Here is a 21,059-nt window from a genome sequence, read left to right as displayed (position 1 = left end):
GTTAAAGGAAACGCAAACACTGGGTTGTTTCTTTAAGGTGACCTTCCAAAGTCATGGTTGTGAGTATATTGACTCACATAAATGGTCTTTATTGAGGTAATTACAATTTCTATATGATAATAAGTGAGGTAATACGTTCGTTGACTTCTCTAGTAAAACGGCTCCGCCCACCATTAGTGGTCACGTGACTGGCCGTCGCCCAGGTTGTCTCGAAAGCATCCTGGTGTTAGCAGTTTACTGGCTGTGGCAAGGAAAATAAAGTAAAACGTACTTTTTCTGACAATGGATAAATTATGTATCTAATTGGTGCGAACGGAAAGAAGACGGGGAGCTACTGCGGTGCTTTCCGACACAGACTGACTGCACTTACCTGAACAGGCCAGTTGAAAAGGCTAGCAAACACTTAGCTTAGCTAATCGTTCAAACTTTGACGGACAGCTAGCTTCTAAAGCTGTTTTACATCTGTACAGCTTCTACCGCATCTGGATGGGAACCCGTCCTTCTTGTAGGAGCTATTATGCTAACAAAAATGTTGGGAACGGGGGCTCCCTAGCCAGATAGTTAATTTAAAACTAAGGTTTGCGTTATTACAAAGTAACTATTGGCTACCTTTTGAATAATAACTGGTGTCGCGCAGCTAATGCTAACAACAGTGCGTTAAATTAAAAGTAGCACAGACGTATTCAGTGACAGAAATTGAAAGCAGCGCTGTTGTTTCCTCTAAATGTTGGTGAAGATTAGGCAGCCGTAACAAAGCTTGAAGAACCGCAGAAGCAACACGTCCTTATTCCCCCTCCCGATTTCGGCCAATCACATGAGTAAAAAACAATGCTAAACACCAGGATGTCAAACGCATGGGGATTAACCTCAACCCAGCTGCATTGCCTCGAAAACACGGTTGTCCTGTCATTTCGATAATCCCTGCGTTCCTCGCAATGCATCAACAATAGACCCTTTTTTTTTTTACTTGCCGAGCCTGTAGCGCAGTCAGTTAGCATCTGGGTTTATTAAATCAGTTCATACACTGTTTTCCCCGTTAAAATGATGTCTGGGGACACATCTGACAGCAGTGATGACTCCGACGGGAAATCTAATGAGAAGGCCTGTACTGTCAAGCATCAAATCACCAATGGTAAGTCAGATTTATGTACATTGTTTGAGAAATGGACCGACACTGTTCACACAATTTTTCTTAAAAAGAAGAAGCCCCGGTGAACGAAGTGTCGCTTATGCTAAAATCAACACTGGTAATAAGACGATTATGAAGCAGGTGTAGGCGATATGGACTTATTATAGTGATATTTTGTGGGCTTATTGTGTTAATGATAAAAACTTCTTTTTTTAAGCCCAATAAACACACAGTTCTCTTGAAAAACATTCGCATTTGTAATGTGCTTCTCCAAGACACCGGTCACATAAAGAAGTAATTTGTAAAACTAAACTGCACTGAGTAACTATTATGAAGTAAAATAAATGGATATTAAACAAAGAAAAATTGTACTGCGATAAAATTTTGTTACCTTGGAATGAAATGATTATTAGAAGGCACTAAATTGTAGTAAGCATCTCTATTTTGCTTCCCATAAAGCACAGTAAGTACATTTAAATAAATGTATAATGTACAGTGATTGTTACATTAGTTCCAGCAATACAGCAGTAAATTACAGCAGAAGATTTCACACTCATTCAGTCTATTTTATCAGGATTTTATTTGACATATAAAATAAGTCCAACATTATTGTGAAGTGGAATGAAAATTATAAATGTGTTTCCAAATGTTATTGTTAATAAAAATGAAAAAAGATCAGATTTTTTTTTCTTTTCCTGTGTTGGTAAAGGTGTTAAATCAACCACTGGATGAAGAGCGTCTGTGAACAGGTTTTTAAGTCTTTCCACAGATTCTCAGGTGACTTTAGATCTGGACGTTGTATAGGTTTTCTTAGGTGACATTTGAAAGCTATTTATTACGCTGGATTTTATTCAGAGTTTAGGTAATACCTCTAAATACAAATGCAGGCCACACTTTTCAGGTTTATTTTTTTAAATCATATGTCCCATTTCTTCCACTTCACATTTAGGCACTTTCACATAACCTCAATGAGATGTAATATTCTACTTGAAAGGAACTGCATGTAAATTAAATGAGCCCGAGAAAAAAATCTCTTATTTTTAAGTTGATTTTTTTTTGTTTTTTTTTTATGTATGTGTTTTGTGTTGTTGGTTCTATTTCATGTGTACTCCAAAGATAACGCCTGTATCACAGAGGGGTGGGCATTTATTGTATTGTTTATCATTTATCGTGAAAAAATTTCTTTTCATGATAATTTTTTATCGATCATTATCTCAATATACTTTAATTGTTGATGTTAAGGACAATAACTAAACTGACTGAAATGTTTTGTTTTTTTTGTTTGTTTTTTTTACAATTTTCGTCTCTGGTTACTCCACAAGAGAATCAATAAATATCAGTACATTTAAAAATGCATTTAATGGCATTTTAGTGACATAAATGACACTTGGCGTGGGGACGGTTTTCAGAAACAAGATTCGTGTTTCAACACCACAAACACACAGTCACAGCCTCACAGTCACTGAAATAATAAGTAATGAGCTGTGTTTTTATCAAAATTATTATCGACATCTCAGTAGTACCACAAAATATCTTGATAAAACTATAAGTCTACATTCTTCTAATATCACAGTATTAAACTGGACAGTAGACACGCAAACACCTGGCTACTCTCTGATCTAATCATAAAATAATCAGTCGAGATGTTTTTTTAATAGATATCCTAATTATTGAATTGCAGTGCTAATGTTTTAAGAACAAAGTGATGCATAAATTGTTTTACACTCTCCGATTTGCTAAAAAAACCCGTTGTATTCACCTTTTTAAAATACATTTAAAAGTCTTGTTTTTTTTTTTGCTTTCTCCTTCTAGCTAACCTCACAGGTCACACTGAAAGGGTTGGCATGGAGAACTTTGAGCTTCTCAAGGTTTTGGGCACCGGAGGTAAGCTTCTGAAGCATCGTCTTCGCTCAACTCAGACCTAAATAGGGATGTTTGTTAAACACTAGATAAGACACACAGTGCAAAAATCTCATTTTGACCAGCAAGGACACTTAGGGTAAGCTAAAGGTTGTTTTGCAGCCACAGGATCTCTTACTGCGCTTACGGAGAGTTTTTCAGAGTTTAGTGGGACTATATCTGTACAGACTGGATCATGCAACAAGATAATGATCACAAACTAGAAGTAAAAATAACTCCTTCCCCAGAAAATAACCAAATACTGATCCATTTTAACCTTTGTTTAATTAAATAATTAATGTTTTGTCCATCCATATACTTTTTGTTTTAACATGTAAAGTTACCAAATTATAGGAAAGACATGACTGGGATGTTTTTGCCACAATCTAATCTTACTGTGAAGTTGTGCTAGAAATTTTGTATCCATTTTTACAGACGTAAAGACAACATGGAGAACAAGAATAATTCAACATTATCTAGGAGATACAGGGCTAGCATATTTCTTCTTCTAAGAAGTATGTGGTTAAGATAGCAGTAAAAATAGCTTAATGTTAAATTATCAGACCCAATTGTGCTAGCTAGATCTTATTACTGACTTCAGATGCTGTGTCTATTTTTAATTTTTAATTTTTTGTCAGATCCCCAATCAGAGTGAAATAAAATCTGCAAGAAATAAACTATAAACTGTCAGATTTGAGCATTTTTTGACGTCTATGTATCTCCAGAAATAATAAAACCATTAAGATTCACCAATTTTTTTTGTTTTTGCAAGCTGAAATGTGAATGTCTATGAATTTTGTGTTTTTCTAGCTTATGGAAAGGTGTTTTTGGTTCGGAAGAACACCGGCCACGATGAGGGCCAGCTGTATGCAATGAAGGTAAAATTACACGCATGATGTAAAAAGTTTGTGCTTAACTCGTTTTCTTTTAACACATTACAAAAATACTGAATTTTGCCATAATTTTTGAATGTTACAATTACCGTATTTTCTGGACTAGAAGACACCTAAAAAATGCGACATGAAGAAGAAGAAACGGGTACGTCACTCTGGACTGCAAGCTCTCAGGATCAGCTGGAAAATACGGTGTAGGAGTCAGTGGTATTTTGGTATTAGAACCAACAAAAATTAGTGCGTAAAAGTGAAGTTAAGCATAAAATATTTTTGCATATTAAAAAAATAAAATAAAAAGTGTGGTGTGTTAAGAAGAAATCCTGTTTGCAGTTCTTCACAAGCAAACTGGAAGAAGGTACTTTGGGTGAATGAGGCCAGAATTGGGAAAAGTTTTTTGGCCGACCTGCAAAACGTGTGTGTCGTTAAAACACTTTGCAATACCCCTTTACATGATGAGGGCAGCTTTTCTTCAGCTGGAACAGGAAAACTGGTCAGATTTGATAAGCAGATGAGTAATTAGAGAAAACCTGTTAGAGGTTTCGAAAGACCTCAGACGGAGGGAGCGGTTCACCTTCCAGTAGAGCAACAAAAACCTTAATCACACAGCAAAAGCTACAATAGAAGAGTTCATCAAAGTGTATTCATGTGTCTTGTGCTTCTGCTACTTGTCTCAGGTTTTAAAGAAAGCAGCAATCGTTCAGAAAGCAAAGACGACAGAACACACTCGCACCGAGCGCCAGGTGCTGGAGCACATCCGCCAGTCTCCCTTCCTGGTCACCCTTCACTACGCCTTTCAAACTCAGAGCAAGCTGCACCTCATCCTGGGTGAGACCATCGAAGATCAGCCGTCAGACACACTGATCAGATTCGTCTTTCTGTCTGAATCTCTGCGTTTTTATTTTCTTTCCAGTGTGTTTATTTCTTTGCATATCCTTTTCAAGCCCCCTCTTTATTTGTTCTTGTGTGTGACTACAGACTATGTGAGCGGCGGTGAAATGTTTACTCACCTGTACCAGCGGGATCACTTTTCCGAAGAAGCTGTGCGGATTTATATCGGGGAAATAATTCTCGCTCTGGAGCATCTGCACCAGGTGAGTGTGGGTGACTTCAATGCCTGAACGGAGCCAGTCTTTATTTCTCCCCACCACATTCGAAAGTTGGTTAAATGCATACATTCACTCTCTATTCCTCTTTGGTTTTTATATCTTTCTCTTTATCGTTAAATTTGATTTACATCCGCTTTTGTTGAACTCACAACACAAGTGAGCTGACTGGACTTTGCTTGACTTGCAGCTTTTTTTTTCTGCAGCTGTTGACTTTATTCTTCAAGGAGAGAAGTCTCCTTTGGTGTTCATTATGTGAAACACACTCTGGCTCGAGGAAGTGATTACCTAATAGTGTTACACAACTCCCGTAGCTGCTAGTTGTGCTCATATCCCAGGGAGGCAGCTGCAGTGTTGAATTTAGTCATCGTCTTGCATGTTGTTTTGATAACTGATTGTTAAATGTTGGTGAAAAGCCGGAAGTCAGATTTATTTTTAAAAGCGTTCCTCAGCTTATCGCTGCTGGTTTTTGTGGCGTAGCATTGGGTGACTTCTATTTTTTTCTTTTAAAGTGTAGCTTTTCAAGGAGGTAAAGTCAATCTTTAGGATGTGATGAAACTGTTAAAAGCTGCAAGAGAAACAAATTAGATCCGCCTCTCATTTTTCTCCCCACTGCTAATTCCCTTGTTGAAGAGCTAATTCAACAAGAAAATTAGCTCTTCTCTTGTTGACATACAAGGGAAGAGCTAATTCATGCTAATCAGAAAAAAAGACGATTCCAATAGCAAAATAAAGCAATTTACCATCCCACAAGCACACTCTGCAATACCTGAATGTTATAAGCTGAAGAAAGTAGTCACAGCAGCAAGCTAAGAATAACTGTCTAATCTGTGTTGCTTCCAGTATTTCTGCTCTGCTAATGTGTCGATTTGCCGGTGACATAACAGTAGACGCAAAACACAAGCCGGTATTAAAATCCATTGTTTTCATAACCTTGAGTAGTAATACCAAAGGTGCTACGGTATTTTCTCTAAAATCGAAAGCAACAGTCAGTACCGCGATGGATCCGTCTATCATCCGTACCCGGCTGACCGCGTAAAGGTCGCCCGTCCATCACATAGCAATTTAGAGAGACAAATTAACTGAACAGTCGTGTTTCTGAGGCGTGGGAGGAAGCCAGCATAAACCCACACAGGTACAGGTGGACAGGCAGAAAGATGCAAACCTGGGAGTTTCTTGCCTAACACCAACTACTGTGCCACATATTTAGATTTTGATGACCTTAGGCGAAACATGTACCGTATTTTCCAGACTGTTGAGCGCATCTTACTATAAGCAGCACCTGCAAAGAAAAAACAAAAAACTGGAAACGTACCTATATTAGCCGCACCGGGTTATGAGCAGCCCTGCGTCTCCAACACTGAACCATAGACTCGTTCACGCCGAGCTTACGCTCTATGTACTGCCAGATCGACAGCCTTCAACGTAAAAGCTGCGTCATATGAGTTCCATCCATCCATCCATCCATCCATTTTCTTCCGCTTATCCGGGGTCGGGTCGCGGGGGCAGCAGCTTCAGAAGGGAGGCCCAGACTTCCCTCTCCCCAGCCACTTCTTCCAGCTCCTCCGGGGGAATCCCAAGGCGTTCCCAGGCCAGCCGAGAGACGTAATCCCTCCAGCGTCTCCTGGGTCTTCCCCGAGGCCTCCTCCCGGTGGGACGTGCCCGGAACACCTCACCAGGGAGGCGTCCAGGAGGCATCCTTACCAGATGCCCGAGCCACCTCAACTGGCTCCTCTCGACGTGGAGGAGCAGCGGCTCTACTCTGAGTCCCTCCCGGATGACCGAGCTTCTCACCCTATCTCTAAGGGAGAGCCCAGCCACCCTGCGGAGGAAACCCATTTCGGCCGCTTGTACCCGTGATCTCGTTCTTTCGGTCATGACCCAAAGCTCATCACCATAGATGAGGGTGGGAACGTAGATCGACCGGTAAATCGAGAGCTTCGCTTTTTGGCTCAGCTCTCTCTTCACCACGATGGACCGGTACAGCGCCCGCTTCACAGTAGACGCTGCCCCAATCCGCCTGTCGATCTCCCGTTCCCTTCTTCCCTCATTCGTGAACAAGATCCCCAGATACTTAAACTCCTCCACTTGAGGCAGGACGACCCCCCTGACCCGGAGAAGGCACTCTACCCTTTTCCGGCTCAAGACCCTGGCCTCGGATTTGGAGGCACTGAGCCTCATCCCGGCCGCTTCACACTCGGCTGCGAACCGCTCCAGTGAGAGCTGCAGATCACGTTCCGATGAAGCCAACAGGACCACATCATCCGCAAAAAGCAGAGATGCGATCCTAAGGCCACCAAAACGGATCCCCTCAACACCTCGGCTGCGCCTAGAAATTCTGTCCATAAAAGTAATGAACAGAATCGGTGACAAAGGGCAGCCTTGGCGGAGTCCAACTCTCACCGGAAACGAGCCCGACTTACTGCCGGCAATGCGGACCAGACTCTGACACCAGTCATACAGGGACCTGACAGCCCGTATCAAAGGGCCCGGTACCCCATACTCCCGGAGTACCCCCCACAGGGCCCCCCGAGGGACACGGTCGAACGCCTTCTCCAAGTCCACAAAACACATGTAGACTGGTTGGGCGAACTCCCATGCACCCTCCAGGACCCCGCTGAGGGTGTAGAGCTGGTCCAGTGTTCCACGACCAGGACGAAAACCACACTGCTCTTCCTGAATCCGAGGTTCGACTATCCGACGGACCCTCCTCTCCAGGACCCCTGAATAGACCTTACCAGGGAGGCTTAAGAGTGTGATCCCCCTGTAATTGGAGCACACCCTCCGGTCCCCCTTTTTAAACAGGGGGACCACCACCCCAGTCTGCCAGTCCAGGGGAACTGCCCCTGATGTCCATGCGCGTTAGCCAACACAACCCCGCAACATCCAGAGCCTTAAGGAACTCCGGGCGGATCTCATCCACCCCCGGGGCCCTGCCACCGAGGAGCTTTTTCACCACCTCGGCGACCTCGTCCCCAGAGATTGGAGAGCCCAGCCCAGAGTCCCCATGCTCAGCTTCTTCAACAGAAGGCATGTTGGTGGGATTGAGGAGGTCTTCGAAGTATTCCGCCCACCGGCCCACAACGTCCCGAGTTGAGGTCAGCAGCGCACCATCCCCACTATAAACAGTGTTGGTGCTGCACTGCTTCCCCCTCCTGAGACTCCGGATGGTGGACCAGAATCGCCTCGAAGCCGTACGGAAGTCTCTCTCCATGGCCTCTCCAAACTCCTCCCACGCCCGAGTTTTTGCCTCAGCGACAACCCGAGCCGCATGCCGTTTCGCCCGCCGGTACCCATCAGCTGCTTCTGGAGTCCCACAGGCCAAAAAGGCCCGGTAGGACTCCTTCTTCAGCTTGACAGCATCCCTCACCGAAGGTGTCCACCAACGGGTTCGAGGGTTGCCGCCGCGACAGGCACCAACAACCTTGCGGCCGCAGCTCCGATAGGCTGCCTCGGCAATGGAGGTACGGAACATGGTCCACTCAGACTCAATGTCCCCCACCTCCCCCGGAACGTGTTCGAAGTTCTGCCGGAGATGAGAGTTGAAGCTCTGTCTCACAGGGGACTCCGCCAGACGTTCCCAGCAGACCCTCACTACACGTTTGGGCCTGCCAGGTCTCACCGGCTTCCTCCCCCACCACCAGAGCCAACTCGTCACCAGGTAGTGGTCAGTGGACAGCTCCGCACCTCTCTTCACCCGAGTGTCCAAGACATACGGCCGCAAATCCGATGACAAAGTCAATCATCGAACTGCGGCCTAGGGCGTCCTGGTGCCAAGTGCACATATGGACGCCCTTATGCCTGAACATGGTGTTCGTGATGGACAATCCGTGATGAGCACAGAAGTCCAACAACAGAACACCGCTTGGGTTCAGATCGGGGGGGCCGTTCCTCCCAACCACGCCTCTCCAGGTCTCACTGTCATTGCCCACGTGAGCGTTGAAGTCTCCCAGTAGAACAAGGGAGTCCCCAGGAGGGGCACTCTCCAGTACCCCCTCTAAGGACTCCAAGAAGGGTGGGTAATCTGAACTGCCGTTCGGCCCGTAAGCACAAACAACAGTCAGAACCCGTCCCCCCACCCGTAGGCGGAGGGAGGCTACCCTCTCGTTCACCGGGGTGAACCCCAACGTACAGGCGCCCAAATGGGGGGCAACAAGTATGCCCACTCCAGCCCGGCGCCTCTCACCGTGGGCAACTCCAGAGTGGAAGTACGTCCAGCCCCTCTCAAGGAGACTGGTTCCAGAACCAGAGCCATGCGTCGAGGTGAGGCCGACTATTTCTAGCCGGAACCTCTCAGCCTCGCACACTAGCTCCGGCTCCTTCCCCACCAGAGAGGTGACGTTCCACGTCCCAAGAGCCAGCTTCTGCAGCCGAGGATCAGACCGCCAGGGTCCCCTCCCTTGGCTGCCGCGCATAGCACAATGCACCTGACCCCTTTGGCCCCTCGGACAGGTGGTGAGCCCATCAGAAGGGGGACCCACGTCTCCTCTTCGGGCTGAGCCCGGCCGGGCTCCGTGGGTAAAAGCCCGGCCACCAGGCGCTCGCCATCGTGCCCCACCTCCAGGCCTGGCTCCAGAGTGGGGCCCCGGTGACCCGCGTCCGGGCGAGGGAAAACGCAGTCCAAAGTTTGTATTCATCATAGGGGTCTTCGGGCTGCACTTTGTCTGGTTCCTCACCTAGGACCTGTCTGCCTTGGGTGACCCTACCAGGGGCATAAAGCCCCAGACAGCATAGCTCCTAGGATCATTGGGACACTCAAACCCCTCCACCACGATAAGGTGGCAGCCCCCCCTTGGGCTGCCACGATAAGGTATGAGTTTGAAAACAAAATTAACACTTTCTTCTTTGCTTTCCAATGTTGACTTCCAATGATTCACTTCCTGCTAATGCGCCCCCTGGTGGTTGAAGAAAGATCCACAGAAAAGCCGCACCAGGCTACAAGCCGCATGTTCAAAGCTTAGGAAAAAAGTAGCGGCTTATAGTCCGACAAATACGGTACTTAAAAAGTAACTACTCTTAAGGAAGAAAAATCCCATTTGGGGCAGGATGGCTAAACGCTCGTGTAATGTGGAAAATGACACTGAGATTTAAAACTACGTCGGTTGCTTAAAATGGGCTGTGGAGGGCTGACATCTTCCAAAAACATGTTTATGTCAGCTTGATTGTTTATTTTTGTTTGTTTTATTGGTGATATGACAAAACATTGTGCATTGAATGTAAAAATGGCACCAAGCAGTATTTGTCACATGCTCTGATGCCCAAATAGCAACCCTCCACTTGCGTTTAGCTAATAAACGACTATGGAGGGTAATCATTCTCATCCTCATTTGTAGTCATAAACATGAGAGTTTACGATGACTCTGTAAATGCCAATGCTTTGACTGCTCCTCTGAGACTCCATGCCATTTGTGTACGTTGGCACGCATCAATAAATCCAAAAGGTAATTAATTAAAATTCAGCCCGAACATTAAACAGAAACATTTCCTCTACAACATCCCATCGCAGAACCAAAATTACAACCAGTGCAAATCCTTTCCAGTGACTGCTGTGTGTATCATTCTTTGTGGCTAGCTGGTCTTTCTGGGGAACATCAGCTGCATGTTCAGCTATTTCAGTATCCATTTTTTCTTTTTTTGTTCCTTTTTTTTTGTTCAGCAAATGTCAAAATTGTGTCACACAGTCAAAACAAAAAGGCAGATGTCCTTTCACAAGAATGATGTGTGAAATCCAAAAAGCTGTTTTTCACAACCGTTTGCACAGTTGACTTTGTCGTTCTCATAATTGTGAAAACACAATTATGAGAAATCTTGAGGGCAACAGGTGAGGGAGGGACGTAGGGGTGAATATTATCAAAATCTTTATTGCAAATGTGAAAAATGTTAAAATAAGAACAAATAATTTCTGAAAACTCGCAGAAATTGTTGTTGAAATTGTTGCTTTTGCCTTTTTCTCCCCCCAGTAAATAAAACTGATTCTTACTTTGTTGAGTTTAAAAAAAAAACAGGCTGTTTGTGGACTAGCAATGCCGTTTTCTCACCTCTACTTACTAAACAATATTTATTTGCGTATGTTATTTTTACTCACTTAACATAAATGTATCTCAGTGCCTTTTCCCCCCTGTGGTTTTGTGCAGCTTGGGATCGTGTACCGAGACATCAAGCTGGAAAACATCCTTCTAGACAGCGACGGCCACGTGGTGTTGACCGACTTTGGGCTCAGCAAAGAGTTTCTGGAAGAAGACGTGCGTAACCCAAACCTACGGTGGCAACTTACTGTCCTCTCCGTGTGTGAAGTAAATCCCTTTTTTGGCTTCGTCTCGTTGCAGAAAGGAAGGACTTACTCTTTCTGTGGCACCATCGAGTACATGGCTCCAGAAATCATCCGGGGGAAGACGGGCCATGGCAAGGTGATGACCTCTTGACTGAGCGTCATACAAGAGCAGTGACTGTATATTTTTACAGGCGTTGAATGATACGGTTAAGAAGTAAATCAGTTAATCGCGTAATAAATTAAAGTGAGTCCTATAATTTCCATCTGGACAAGAGTCGTCCGAACTTTAATATAGTTGAAAATCCTGTCTTTTGGGAATCGCTGGTTTTTTTAGACACCCAGAAGTTAGTTTGCACTACCTACCACTTTTGCCTGTTATCCCTGTCTAAGCTGATTGGTTTTTATATTTTGGTTACAGAGACTTCATAATCCATTTTAGTTATTGTCGTGTCAGTTGTTTTCTTTGCTTATTTTGTATATGTAACACGTTTTCCAGTTAAACGGAGAGCGTATTATTATTAGTGGAAAATGATCTCAAAATGTCAATATTATCATTTACCACAATCATTTCTGGGAGAACTCATCGTCCACTAAAATGTGTTACTATCACAGGGCTAGATGTGATCACATTTTCCAGGTGTTGGTTTCGAAGAAGCGTTCCTTCTGCAGCAGCCCCAGTTCGGCTCCAGTCTGGGCCTTTCCATGCTCGTCTTCAAGCTTGCTTTCTCCCTCTGCTGTTCTGAAGTCTGTAGATTGGTGGAGCCTGGGGATCCTGATGTTCGAGCTGCTGACAGGAGCTTCTCCTTTCACCTTGGAGGGAGAAAGGAACTCCCAGAGTGAGGTGTCGAAGTAAGCACTGCTCCTCAATGATCACTCGCGGATTAAATGGCCTTGTTTCAATCTGAAGTCACCCGAATTGTTTCTGTAGCAAAAGGTTTGGTGTAGAGCAGGTTGGAAAACTGTGCTGTTTCTTGCTTCAGAGGACAACAGAGTAGGAATCTAGAAAGACGTCATTTTAAAACCCGCTTACCTTTTTCCTGTCAGACGTATCCTGCGCTGCGATCCACCGTTCCCCTCCATGATTGGATCGGTGGCTAAGGACCTTCTGAGGAAGTTATTGGTGAAAGATCCACACAAGAGACTTGGCTCTGGGCCCAGAGGAGCCGAGGATATCAAAGCTCATCCCTTCTTCAAGGTCCTTCCCTCCTGCTTGCCCGTCTTTCCTACATTCCCTCATTTTTCTTCCCATCCATCCAGTTTGTATTACAAGCCTTACTTCTGTGTTACTGCTGTGAATTCACTGTGAACTGTTGTAGACTTGAGAAATGATCTAGAAGGTCTGAGGATTTTCTCGTGAAGCATGTCGTTGCTCGCTGCTCCCTCACAGGGACTGAACTGGTCCGACTTGGCACAGAAGAAGGTACCGAGTCCATTCAAACCGGAGCTGAAAAGTGAACTCGACGTGGGCAACTTTGCCGAAGAGTTCACCGGAATGGACCCCGTCTACTCCCCAGCGAGCACGCCCCCCAGCACAGACCGCCTTTTCCAGGTCAGTCCTCATCTTCAGCTGCTGTCTGAAAAGCTAGGTAACACTCTGTCAGACGCATTTCGTGTCTCTGACACCTAACTCTTCTTCTCTGTTTTTAGGGCTACTCGTTTATTGCTCCTTCCATTTTGTTCAACAAGAACGCCGTGATGGGAGACTTTGTCGAATGTCAGATTGGAGCGGAGCGCCCGGCTTCTGCTTCTGTCCAGCAAAGTGCAATGCTAAAGGTACGGCTGGAGGCTCAGCCGGGGCGACATTTGGAAATGGTTAAAGCAGAAGTAGGTGTTGCCTTCTGCAAGAGAGAAAGATGTTTTATCAGGAAATCAGTCGCAGTGGAAAATATTTAATCTAATTTAACTATTTAACCACAAAAAGGAAAACCTCTCATAAGGCAGTTTGGCAGGTTGATTTCTTACCTTCATGTATAAAAATAATAAAATATCAAAGTTATAGAAATTAGGGAAATATTATAGATGAACTAAAGCTGGTTGCACAAAAGTTAAGAGGCTTCTCAGTAGTTATGTTTGATGTAATGTAAATAATAAAGTTTTATTTATTATTGAGAAGGGTATTAATAATTTTCAGCATGTATTTTTTTAAATAGAGCTTAACTACACATTCCTTTTAAACTTGAAGTTGACACTGCTTTTCACTATCTCCCTTCAGAAACAAACTTATTGTCTGAATAACAGCTGCAGTGTGTGACTTTTATAAACGTTTGTTTCTACATAATTCATAAAACTTGTTACTACTTCCCAGACATGAACCTCTCCCAGTCAGAAGCAGTCAGTCAGAGCCAGGAGGAGAGTCTTAGAGCTGTCAATCATGCTCTGTATGCGCACAGATTATCTCTCATATTATGCAGTCAGGAAAGAGTGACAGTCTTGACAAATATGTGAAAAATATAATGTTTACAAAAGCTGCAAACTGCAGGTTTAAGCTTTTATCTGTAATTAATGAATAACCCGTGACAACATACTTTCTTGCGTCGTGATCCCTGAATACCAGCAGCTTGTCCTCTTCACGAATGTTTGCTCAGGAATCCCAGTTCTTCCAGCACTATGAGCTGGATCTGCATGGTCCTCCACTGGGCGAGGGGAGTTTCTCAGTGTGCAGGAAATGCAGACACAAGCAGAACGGCCACGAGCACGCCGTCAAGATCGTCAGCCGCAGGTGAGAGGGCAGGCCACGCCCTTAATGTGCCGCTGTTTGAGAAGTGTTCAGCTGTCCTTCGCGGACCGGTTTTCATGTTTCACGTGTAAGCACTTTTCATACTCGTCTTGTTTTCCTATTTGTCAGAATGGAAGCAAATACTCAGAGGGAGATTGCTGCCCTGAGGCAGTGCGAGGCTCACCCCAACATCGTCAAGCTGTACGACGTCTTCACCGATCAGGTACAGGAACCGCCGCGTCGACAGCTGATGAACAGACAGAACATCAAACGGGACATGCATTAAAAAAAACAAAAAACTTTATCTGTAAAAGCCCACTGCCGGCTGAGAAAATAATATGCCTTTTTAAATTTAGGCTTCCTAAAAAGTCTGGAATTTAATCATCTTACAGATTTGGATAAGGATAGAAAAAAAAGTAGAGTACAAAAACAGTTTCCATTCTTTATCTCTGTAAAAGTGTCTTCATCCAAGGAAATTAGATGTAACTTAAAATTTACGCCTCTGTTTTGAGGAAAGTAGACGCAATTATTTCAGCAGGAGTCAACAGAACTTCTTTGGTGCGAGAGAAACAAAAAATATAATGGAACAAAAGTGCTTTGTTAGTTATAGGTGCTTGGATTTCACTGCAGAAAAGTTAAATAGTAATGTGATGTTTATTTTGGTCACTGACATATAAATTCTTTTGGACCACAGACTTTTGTTTTCACATTCATCTATTTACAGGCACAAACACCAAGCTGTCAGAAGATAAATACACACTTTATCGTATTTTCACGTAATTCCGGGAAACCTAACAAAATGCATCAGTTTTCAGAAGTTGCATTCACTCCCTTTTAAACTGCAGCGTCTTTGTTTTCCCACAAGAGGGCGTGAGTGTTTTCGATGATGAATCTATCCGCCAACATCTTCCTTACTGTTTCCGTTTTTACTGGATTGATTTTTGATAAAGCCTATTTCTACAATTCTACAAAAATACCAGCAGTAAACTTTTGTATTTGGATTTTTTAAAAAAGAGTCGTAACCTCCTGACTACCAGGAAAAAATATTGTCCAATCACCATTTTTTTAAAATCCCACAGTCTTTGTAAGGTAACAAAAGGTTTTATGCACTTACTTTGTCTCTTCCCATAAAATGTGTTATTTCTGATAAATGCCATTTTTATGAATTAGAAAAAGGTGCGTACAAAAGTCCCACCCCTTCACATGTGGTATCATTGAAAAGCACTAAATGTCCTCTCCAGATACCAAAAGAAATTAAATCAGTAGAATGCAGGGGGTGGGAGATATTCAAGTTTAGAAATGTCCTCTACAGAGGACAAAAATGAACTGGTAGTCAGGAGGTTAAGAGAGTTTAGGACTCTAGGAATCAAAGTGTAGAAGTTTGTCAGGAAGAATGTTATGAAAACTTTGCAGGGTAGAACTTTATCACACTAACAGCAAAACTGCTGAGCCTCCTCTTTACCTTTTCCTTCATCATACGTCGCACTGCCTACCTTAAAGGGACAGCGCCATGAAAATGTATTTGCATCTTAGATTTGATCACTTTTCTTTTCAGCATTTCTTCATTTCTATTGTTTCCAACCCTGGATGCTGCATATTTTTACTGCGCAGCATTTCAATAAGATTTCATATCCTTCTTTTGGCTTCCTAAGATGTTTTATATCCTAACTAGGAATTATAAATAAATTGTATCGATAATGTCTTTTTCAGCAAGAAAGGTGGTAGATTCGCCTTCCCAGTACTGTGGCTTTCTACTTTGGTTTTATTTTGAAAGAATTGGGGACAAAAACAATACCAACCACAGTTAAATATTATTTGTGCAGTTTACGCTACATGATAATCAGCTGGATTGTACGACAAAATGACTCATTAGTTTTTTCTCTGGTACATCTTCTGCTCTGTCAGTATCACACGTATTTAGTGATGGAGCTCCTGAGAGGCGGGGAGTTACTGGAGAGGATCAAGAAGAAGAAGCTGTTTGGGGAGGCAGAGGCCAGTCAGCTGCTGCAGAGCCTGGTCTCAGCTGTCAGCTTCATGCATGACGCCGGAGTGGTGCACAGAGACCTTAAACCTGAGGTGGGGTTGTTTTTTTTAAAGTTTTTATTTGTTTAGTTGATTTATTTAAATCATTCCAGCACAGGGTGTCTGCGCAACCTTAAAAAGTCTTAAATACATTAAAGACAAAACATACCTTGGCCTTTAATACGTTAATCCCAGGTCTTACATTTTTGTCTTGGCTGGACTATTTCGCATCCATGTTGTTTTTATTTCTTCTTGTGGGACTTTTCTGTCACGCTAAGACTTGAGTCGCGCTCAGACATCTTCATTGCGTTCTGTGACTCGGGTCTGCCGAGGTTACCGCTAACCAGCTGCTAAGATACCTCAGAGGCTAGCTGGCTAGTAAATTTTTCACCAGGTGATTTGTCTCCACCGCGGGCTCACTTGTGTTGCCAACCGTACTATGTTCAATCTGTGCTAAAGGTTGGCAGTACTGGGTGAACACTGTAGAGAACCATGTCTGAGCCGTGCAGAGAAACTGACGAGAACTACAAACATGTCACCGTTTTGACCCCCTGGTGTGGCTGACGCTCCCCAGAAAACGGTCAGCACTGCTGCTACTAGCACTGACATAAGAGCCTCATTTTGGTGCGATACAAACTCTGAAGTCGGAAGATTAGTGGTTTTTAAGCATGGTGGTCAAACATCTGAAGAGTTTTATTTTGACCAAGTTGTTAGTATAAAGGGTGCGACGTCTGAGAAGGAGCAGAAAAGGAAAACCAAGACAGAACAGAGCGGTATTCTCACACAGATGAAAAAATGTGATGTAAAAAACAACACAGTAATTTATCTACAGGTAATCTCAATAGGAGTACAATTTTTTTCCTTGATAGTTTTACACTGTTGTGTCTTTATACACATATAAAATATGCTATTGTCTTTTGTACATTTCTGTCTGGACGCAGGTCTTAATTTTCATTGAAAATGGTCTGAAAAAGGGTCTTAAATTAAGAGTTGGTTGAACCTGCAGGAACCCTGTAGCAGTGTGCTTCCACCCAGCAGCGCGCTACACGGGTTGACCTTTCTTGTTGACCTTTCAGAACGTGCTGTTTACCGACGAGGGCGAGGACTCTGTGCTGAAAGTCATCGACTTCGGCTTCGCCCGCCTGTGTCCTGCGGGCAGCGCCCCTCTGCAGACGCCCTGCTTCACGCTGCAGTACGCCGCTCCCGAGCTTTTTGAGAGCGCCGGATACGACAAGTCCTGCGACCTCTGGAGTCTGGGGGTCATCTTGGTAATTGAGCCGGCGCGCCCTGGTTATGTGACACGTGTCGCGGCTAAGTAACAGCAGCAGCGCTAATGAGTCTCCGTGTGCGTCCTGCAGTACACCATGCTGTCAGGCCAGGTGCCGTTTCAGAGCGAGCAGCGTGGGATGACCTCATCATACGCCGTCGACATCATGCAGAAGATAAAGGAGGGGGATTTCTCGTTGGACGGGGAGGCGTGGAAGGGCGTGTCAGAGGACGCCAAAGAGCTTGTCAAAGGTTTGTGCTGCTAGGGACGCATTTCTGATCGTGGTAGTGACACTTGTCCAGTAGTCAGAGAGCATAAATGTCACATAATTGTATCTTTTAAGCCTGTTTTGATGTGTTTGTCTTCAGGACTTCTGACTGTGGATCCAGAGAGACGCCTGAAACTCTCTGATCTGAAGGAGAACAGCTGGCTGCAGGGCGGAGCGTCCATGTCCACCACTCCTCTGTGCACTCCTGATGTGTTGGAGTCCAGCGGGCCAACAGTCCGTACCTATGTGAATGCTACATACAAGGTAGCTGCTTTCTATGTTGGGCTGAAATTGATTATTTACTAATCGATTGATCACTAACTGGAGCACACAGATTAAAAAAAACAAACAAAACATTCCAGTTGCTGAAAGAACAACGTATTCGTAGCAGCAATTAGGCTAAAAAACTGTACAAAAAACCCATTTTGCATTAATGATGGAAAAACGTTTTTTCTGTAAATATTTTCTACCCAGAGCTTATAAAATGTTAGTTTTAGCTTCACCTGGTTCAAATTCTTTTAAAAATTAATCAATAAAATCTTCCACTTTTCATCTAATTATTAATCAGTTACTCAAAAAACGGATCAACAGAGATCGACTCTACACTGTATTGATGTTAAGGGATGAACTTTTCACAAGTTGTGTTTTGTCTTTTTGCTTCAAATGATGAAACACGCACTAAAGGAATGCTGTTATTGCATTTAAGCAATAAAATGTTTATTTAAAAAAGGAAATACATTATTTGCCTTATTCCATGTATTTTTAATACTATATAAAATTAGCTTAAGCAAGAAAAAAAATCTGCAGAATGTACCGTTTTTTTTTTATCCCATTAATTGTCAGAATAATTGCTAGAATAATAAATTACTAAAATAATGTTGGATTTTACTTTAAATTAAGCAAATATGATGCATTAAAAAGTATTTCTACTATTGTAATTCTGAATGTTTAAGTGTATTGTGATGATTTTACATGTCAGACCAGGAATCTGCAACCTTTACAGTCCACTTGTCATTTTGAGGAATATCTACGTTAAGAAATTCTTAAAAAGCCGTATTTTTATTTCTATACTTAGGTTCTAAATTTATAATAAAAATCAACAGAAGACATTTGGAAAAAGAAAATGGATACATTGTTGGCAAGAAATATATCATGGGTTCTGAATATCTTTTTTTTTCTTCTTTTTTTTTCGGTACAACAGGCTTTTAACCGTTGCAAGAGAGAAGGCTTTTTCCTGAAAAGCGTCGACAACGCCCCCCTGGCAAAACGACGCAAGCTCAAGATGACGAGCACAGGCGTGGAGACCCGATGGAGCTCCTCCTCCTCCTCGTCCTCGTCCTCCACCTCTTCCTCGGCGTCCAAAGAGCAGAACAAGCAGACTGTGAGCCCAAAGCACATTAAGCCCAAATGATGCGACGGGAGCGACGCTGGGGGAAAAAAAACAACAAAAAAACAAAAACAAAAAGGCGTATCCTAACACTGAGGACATGGTGTCTGCCGATGGGGTCAGTGCTAAACAAAACAAAACAAAACAAAAAAATCAAAAACACAAACAAACCCACACTGATGGATAGAAACACCGGTGCGGGTACGACGACAGTTTTAATGGAAAAATAATCTCCATTCCTCCTGCTGCACTCTACTCAAACCAAACGTGTATCTTGTCGAAAAGAGAAGACGTGCCCTGGAGGATTTGAATTCCTGTTCAGTATTTTTCTTCTCGGCACAATCAGTTTATCCTCACTGTGGCGACGAAGCAGCGCCTGGTCAGAGGAGGAGGAGGAAAGGGAAAAATCGAGCCATTAATGAGCAGAAGCCATAACTCCAGCGACTCTGTGAGCAAGAAGACGCGTTTGTCTGCACGCTGCAAGCGAACCGGCCTTTCAATCGTTGATTTCATCTGCTATCAATCAAACGCTCCTTCGCAGGTTCTCCACCACACCATCACAAACGAAATCAACTTTGCCGGTTACGTTTGAGGGGCAAATTTTGAGCCGTTTGCACTATCAGCAGAGACTGTCGACGATCAAATTATCGCAGACGCATAAAGCGGCTGCAGGGATTTCGCACAGAGGGATTTATTTTGTGACGTTTATGTGTCGTTTGGATGTTGGGCACTGTGCAGGGTGAGCGTCGGGGCGTAGTTGGAGTCAGTTTTCACACGAGAGGTGCTGCACTTCCAATAACACTACTAGCTCCGGGCAGAGCTCTTGTCTGAAATCGTTCAACTCTGGGAGTTTTTTGATCCACAGAGTTGAATTTTTATTTTTTAGCAGCTGTAAAAACACAAAACAAGCTCGTCGAATTGAATCTCATGTTTGCTTCAGTCTGGCATGCGGTTTTCTATATTTTCGTACCCGACTGATAGAAAATGGTATCTCGGAGCGCACACGATGCCTTCGTCTGTCTGCTTTTCCCAGCGCCATAGTGATGCTGAGACCTTGTGGTTGCTCATCTTTTTTCTTTCTTTTTTTTTTTCCTGAGGCGGTTTTAAACACAACTTTTCAGTGGAAGAAATGTACATACCCATCTTGATTTTTAAACGGAAACTGATCATGTAATGAGTTATGGTTTGACAGCGGTCTCAAAGGTATATCTTTGTTTTTATTGGACTTCTTAAATGTTGTCAGTTGAGCGATTAAACACATTTCAGCTTTAACAGTGATTTTTGCTGATATTTATTACATCCTTGATTTTTTTTAATGCTGTGGTTGTGGGTTTATCATGATTTTAGCTCTTGTTGAATTCCAGCCCTCCGCGCGTGCGTGTGTGAGAGAGTGTGTGTTTTTATGTATCGTACTGAGGGGTGTGTGCGGATCGGTTTTGTTCATATTTCCGTGCCAGATGAAACATTATTGCATCTTTGCTGTCGTTGGTTCCCCAATGATGTTGTTTTTGAATTTAACTGGTTGTTTGTTGATGTTTTTACTCAAGAATTGCTTTTATTGGTGTTGATATTCCTTTTGCTGTTGTAGGTGATGTTTCTTTTGGCGCTCTTCTTTTCGGTTTTAGCATTACTATTTTACTGTCAGTGTCCTAACTGGGAATTTATCTTTTGCACCAAGATTTTTATTTTTTATTTTTTTTGGTTGGTGCAAAAATAAATATTACTTTGAAATATCTGGTTATGATTATTTTTTTTTGTCTGTTGGATGTTTCAGTAGTATTTATTTGAACTTAAGTGATCAAAGTAGAGGAAATATGACGGTAAGATGATATTTATATTTATACATTTTGATGGAGGGAAAGGGGTTTTCTGACTTTCTTTTCAGCTAACGAAAGAAAAAAATATTTGATTATATAGATTTTTTTGTGAATTAAAATGTCTTGATGCATTATTTTGTAAATCACTGGTTGTGTGGCTTCTTCGATGCAACCCAACATGTACAGACCCATTCAATAAATTAAAATCTTATTGAACAGTCTTTTTTATTTCAGAAAATTTGTGACTAAATGAAACACACATTATATAGATTAAATACACGGACGGA

The 21,059-nt window shown here is 43.1% G+C and overlaps 1 protein-coding gene across 1 annotated transcript; it reads left to right on the top strand.

The window, feature by feature from the left end:
- Positions 1-43: 43 nt before the first annotated feature.
- Positions 44-20,993, top strand: rps6ka4 (ribosomal protein S6 kinase, polypeptide 4). The gene is made up of 18 exons (XM_081615847.1): positions 44-1,132; positions 2,942-3,013; positions 3,839-3,906; positions 4,596-4,746; positions 4,897-5,012; positions 11,159-11,266; positions 11,351-11,431; positions 12,041-12,144; positions 12,340-12,490; positions 12,683-12,844; positions 12,943-13,068; positions 13,881-14,014; positions 14,141-14,234; positions 15,917-16,087; positions 17,110-17,301; positions 17,392-17,551; positions 17,669-17,832; positions 18,770-20,993. The coding sequence occupies exons 1-18, from the start codon at positions 1,042-1,044 to the stop codon at positions 18,977-18,979; spliced, it is 2,355 nt and encodes a 784-aa protein (XP_081471973.1). The 5' UTR covers positions 44-1,041; the 3' UTR covers positions 18,980-20,993.
- The last annotated feature ends 66 nt before the right edge of the window (positions 20,994-21,059 follow it).

The sequence above is a fragment of the Poecilia reticulata genome, chromosome 14 (assembly GCF_904066995.2).
Source record: "Poecilia reticulata chromosome 14, P_reticulata-male-v2, whole genome shotgun sequence".
NCBI classification, from domain to species: Eukaryota; Metazoa; Chordata; class Actinopteri; order Cyprinodontiformes; family Poeciliidae; genus Poecilia; species Poecilia reticulata.
The sequence above is the reverse complement of the archived record's forward strand: the minus strand, read 5'-3'. Positions and strand labels throughout refer to the sequence as shown.

Excerpts from the sequence above, each read along its gene's own strand:
- rps6ka4 (XM_081615847.1), top strand. The coding sequence starts at position 1,042 with ATGATGTCTGGGGACACATCTGACAGCAGTGATGACTCCGACGGGAAA. Across the intron at positions 17,552-17,668 it reads CGCCAAAGAGCTTGTCAAAG|GACTTCTGACTGTGGATCCA; the intron begins GTTTGTGCTGCT and ends GTTTGTCTTCAG. Across the intron at positions 17,833-18,769 it reads ATGTGAATGCTACATACAAG|GCTTTTAACCGTTGCAAGAG; the intron begins GTAGCTGCTTTC and ends TCGGTACAACAG.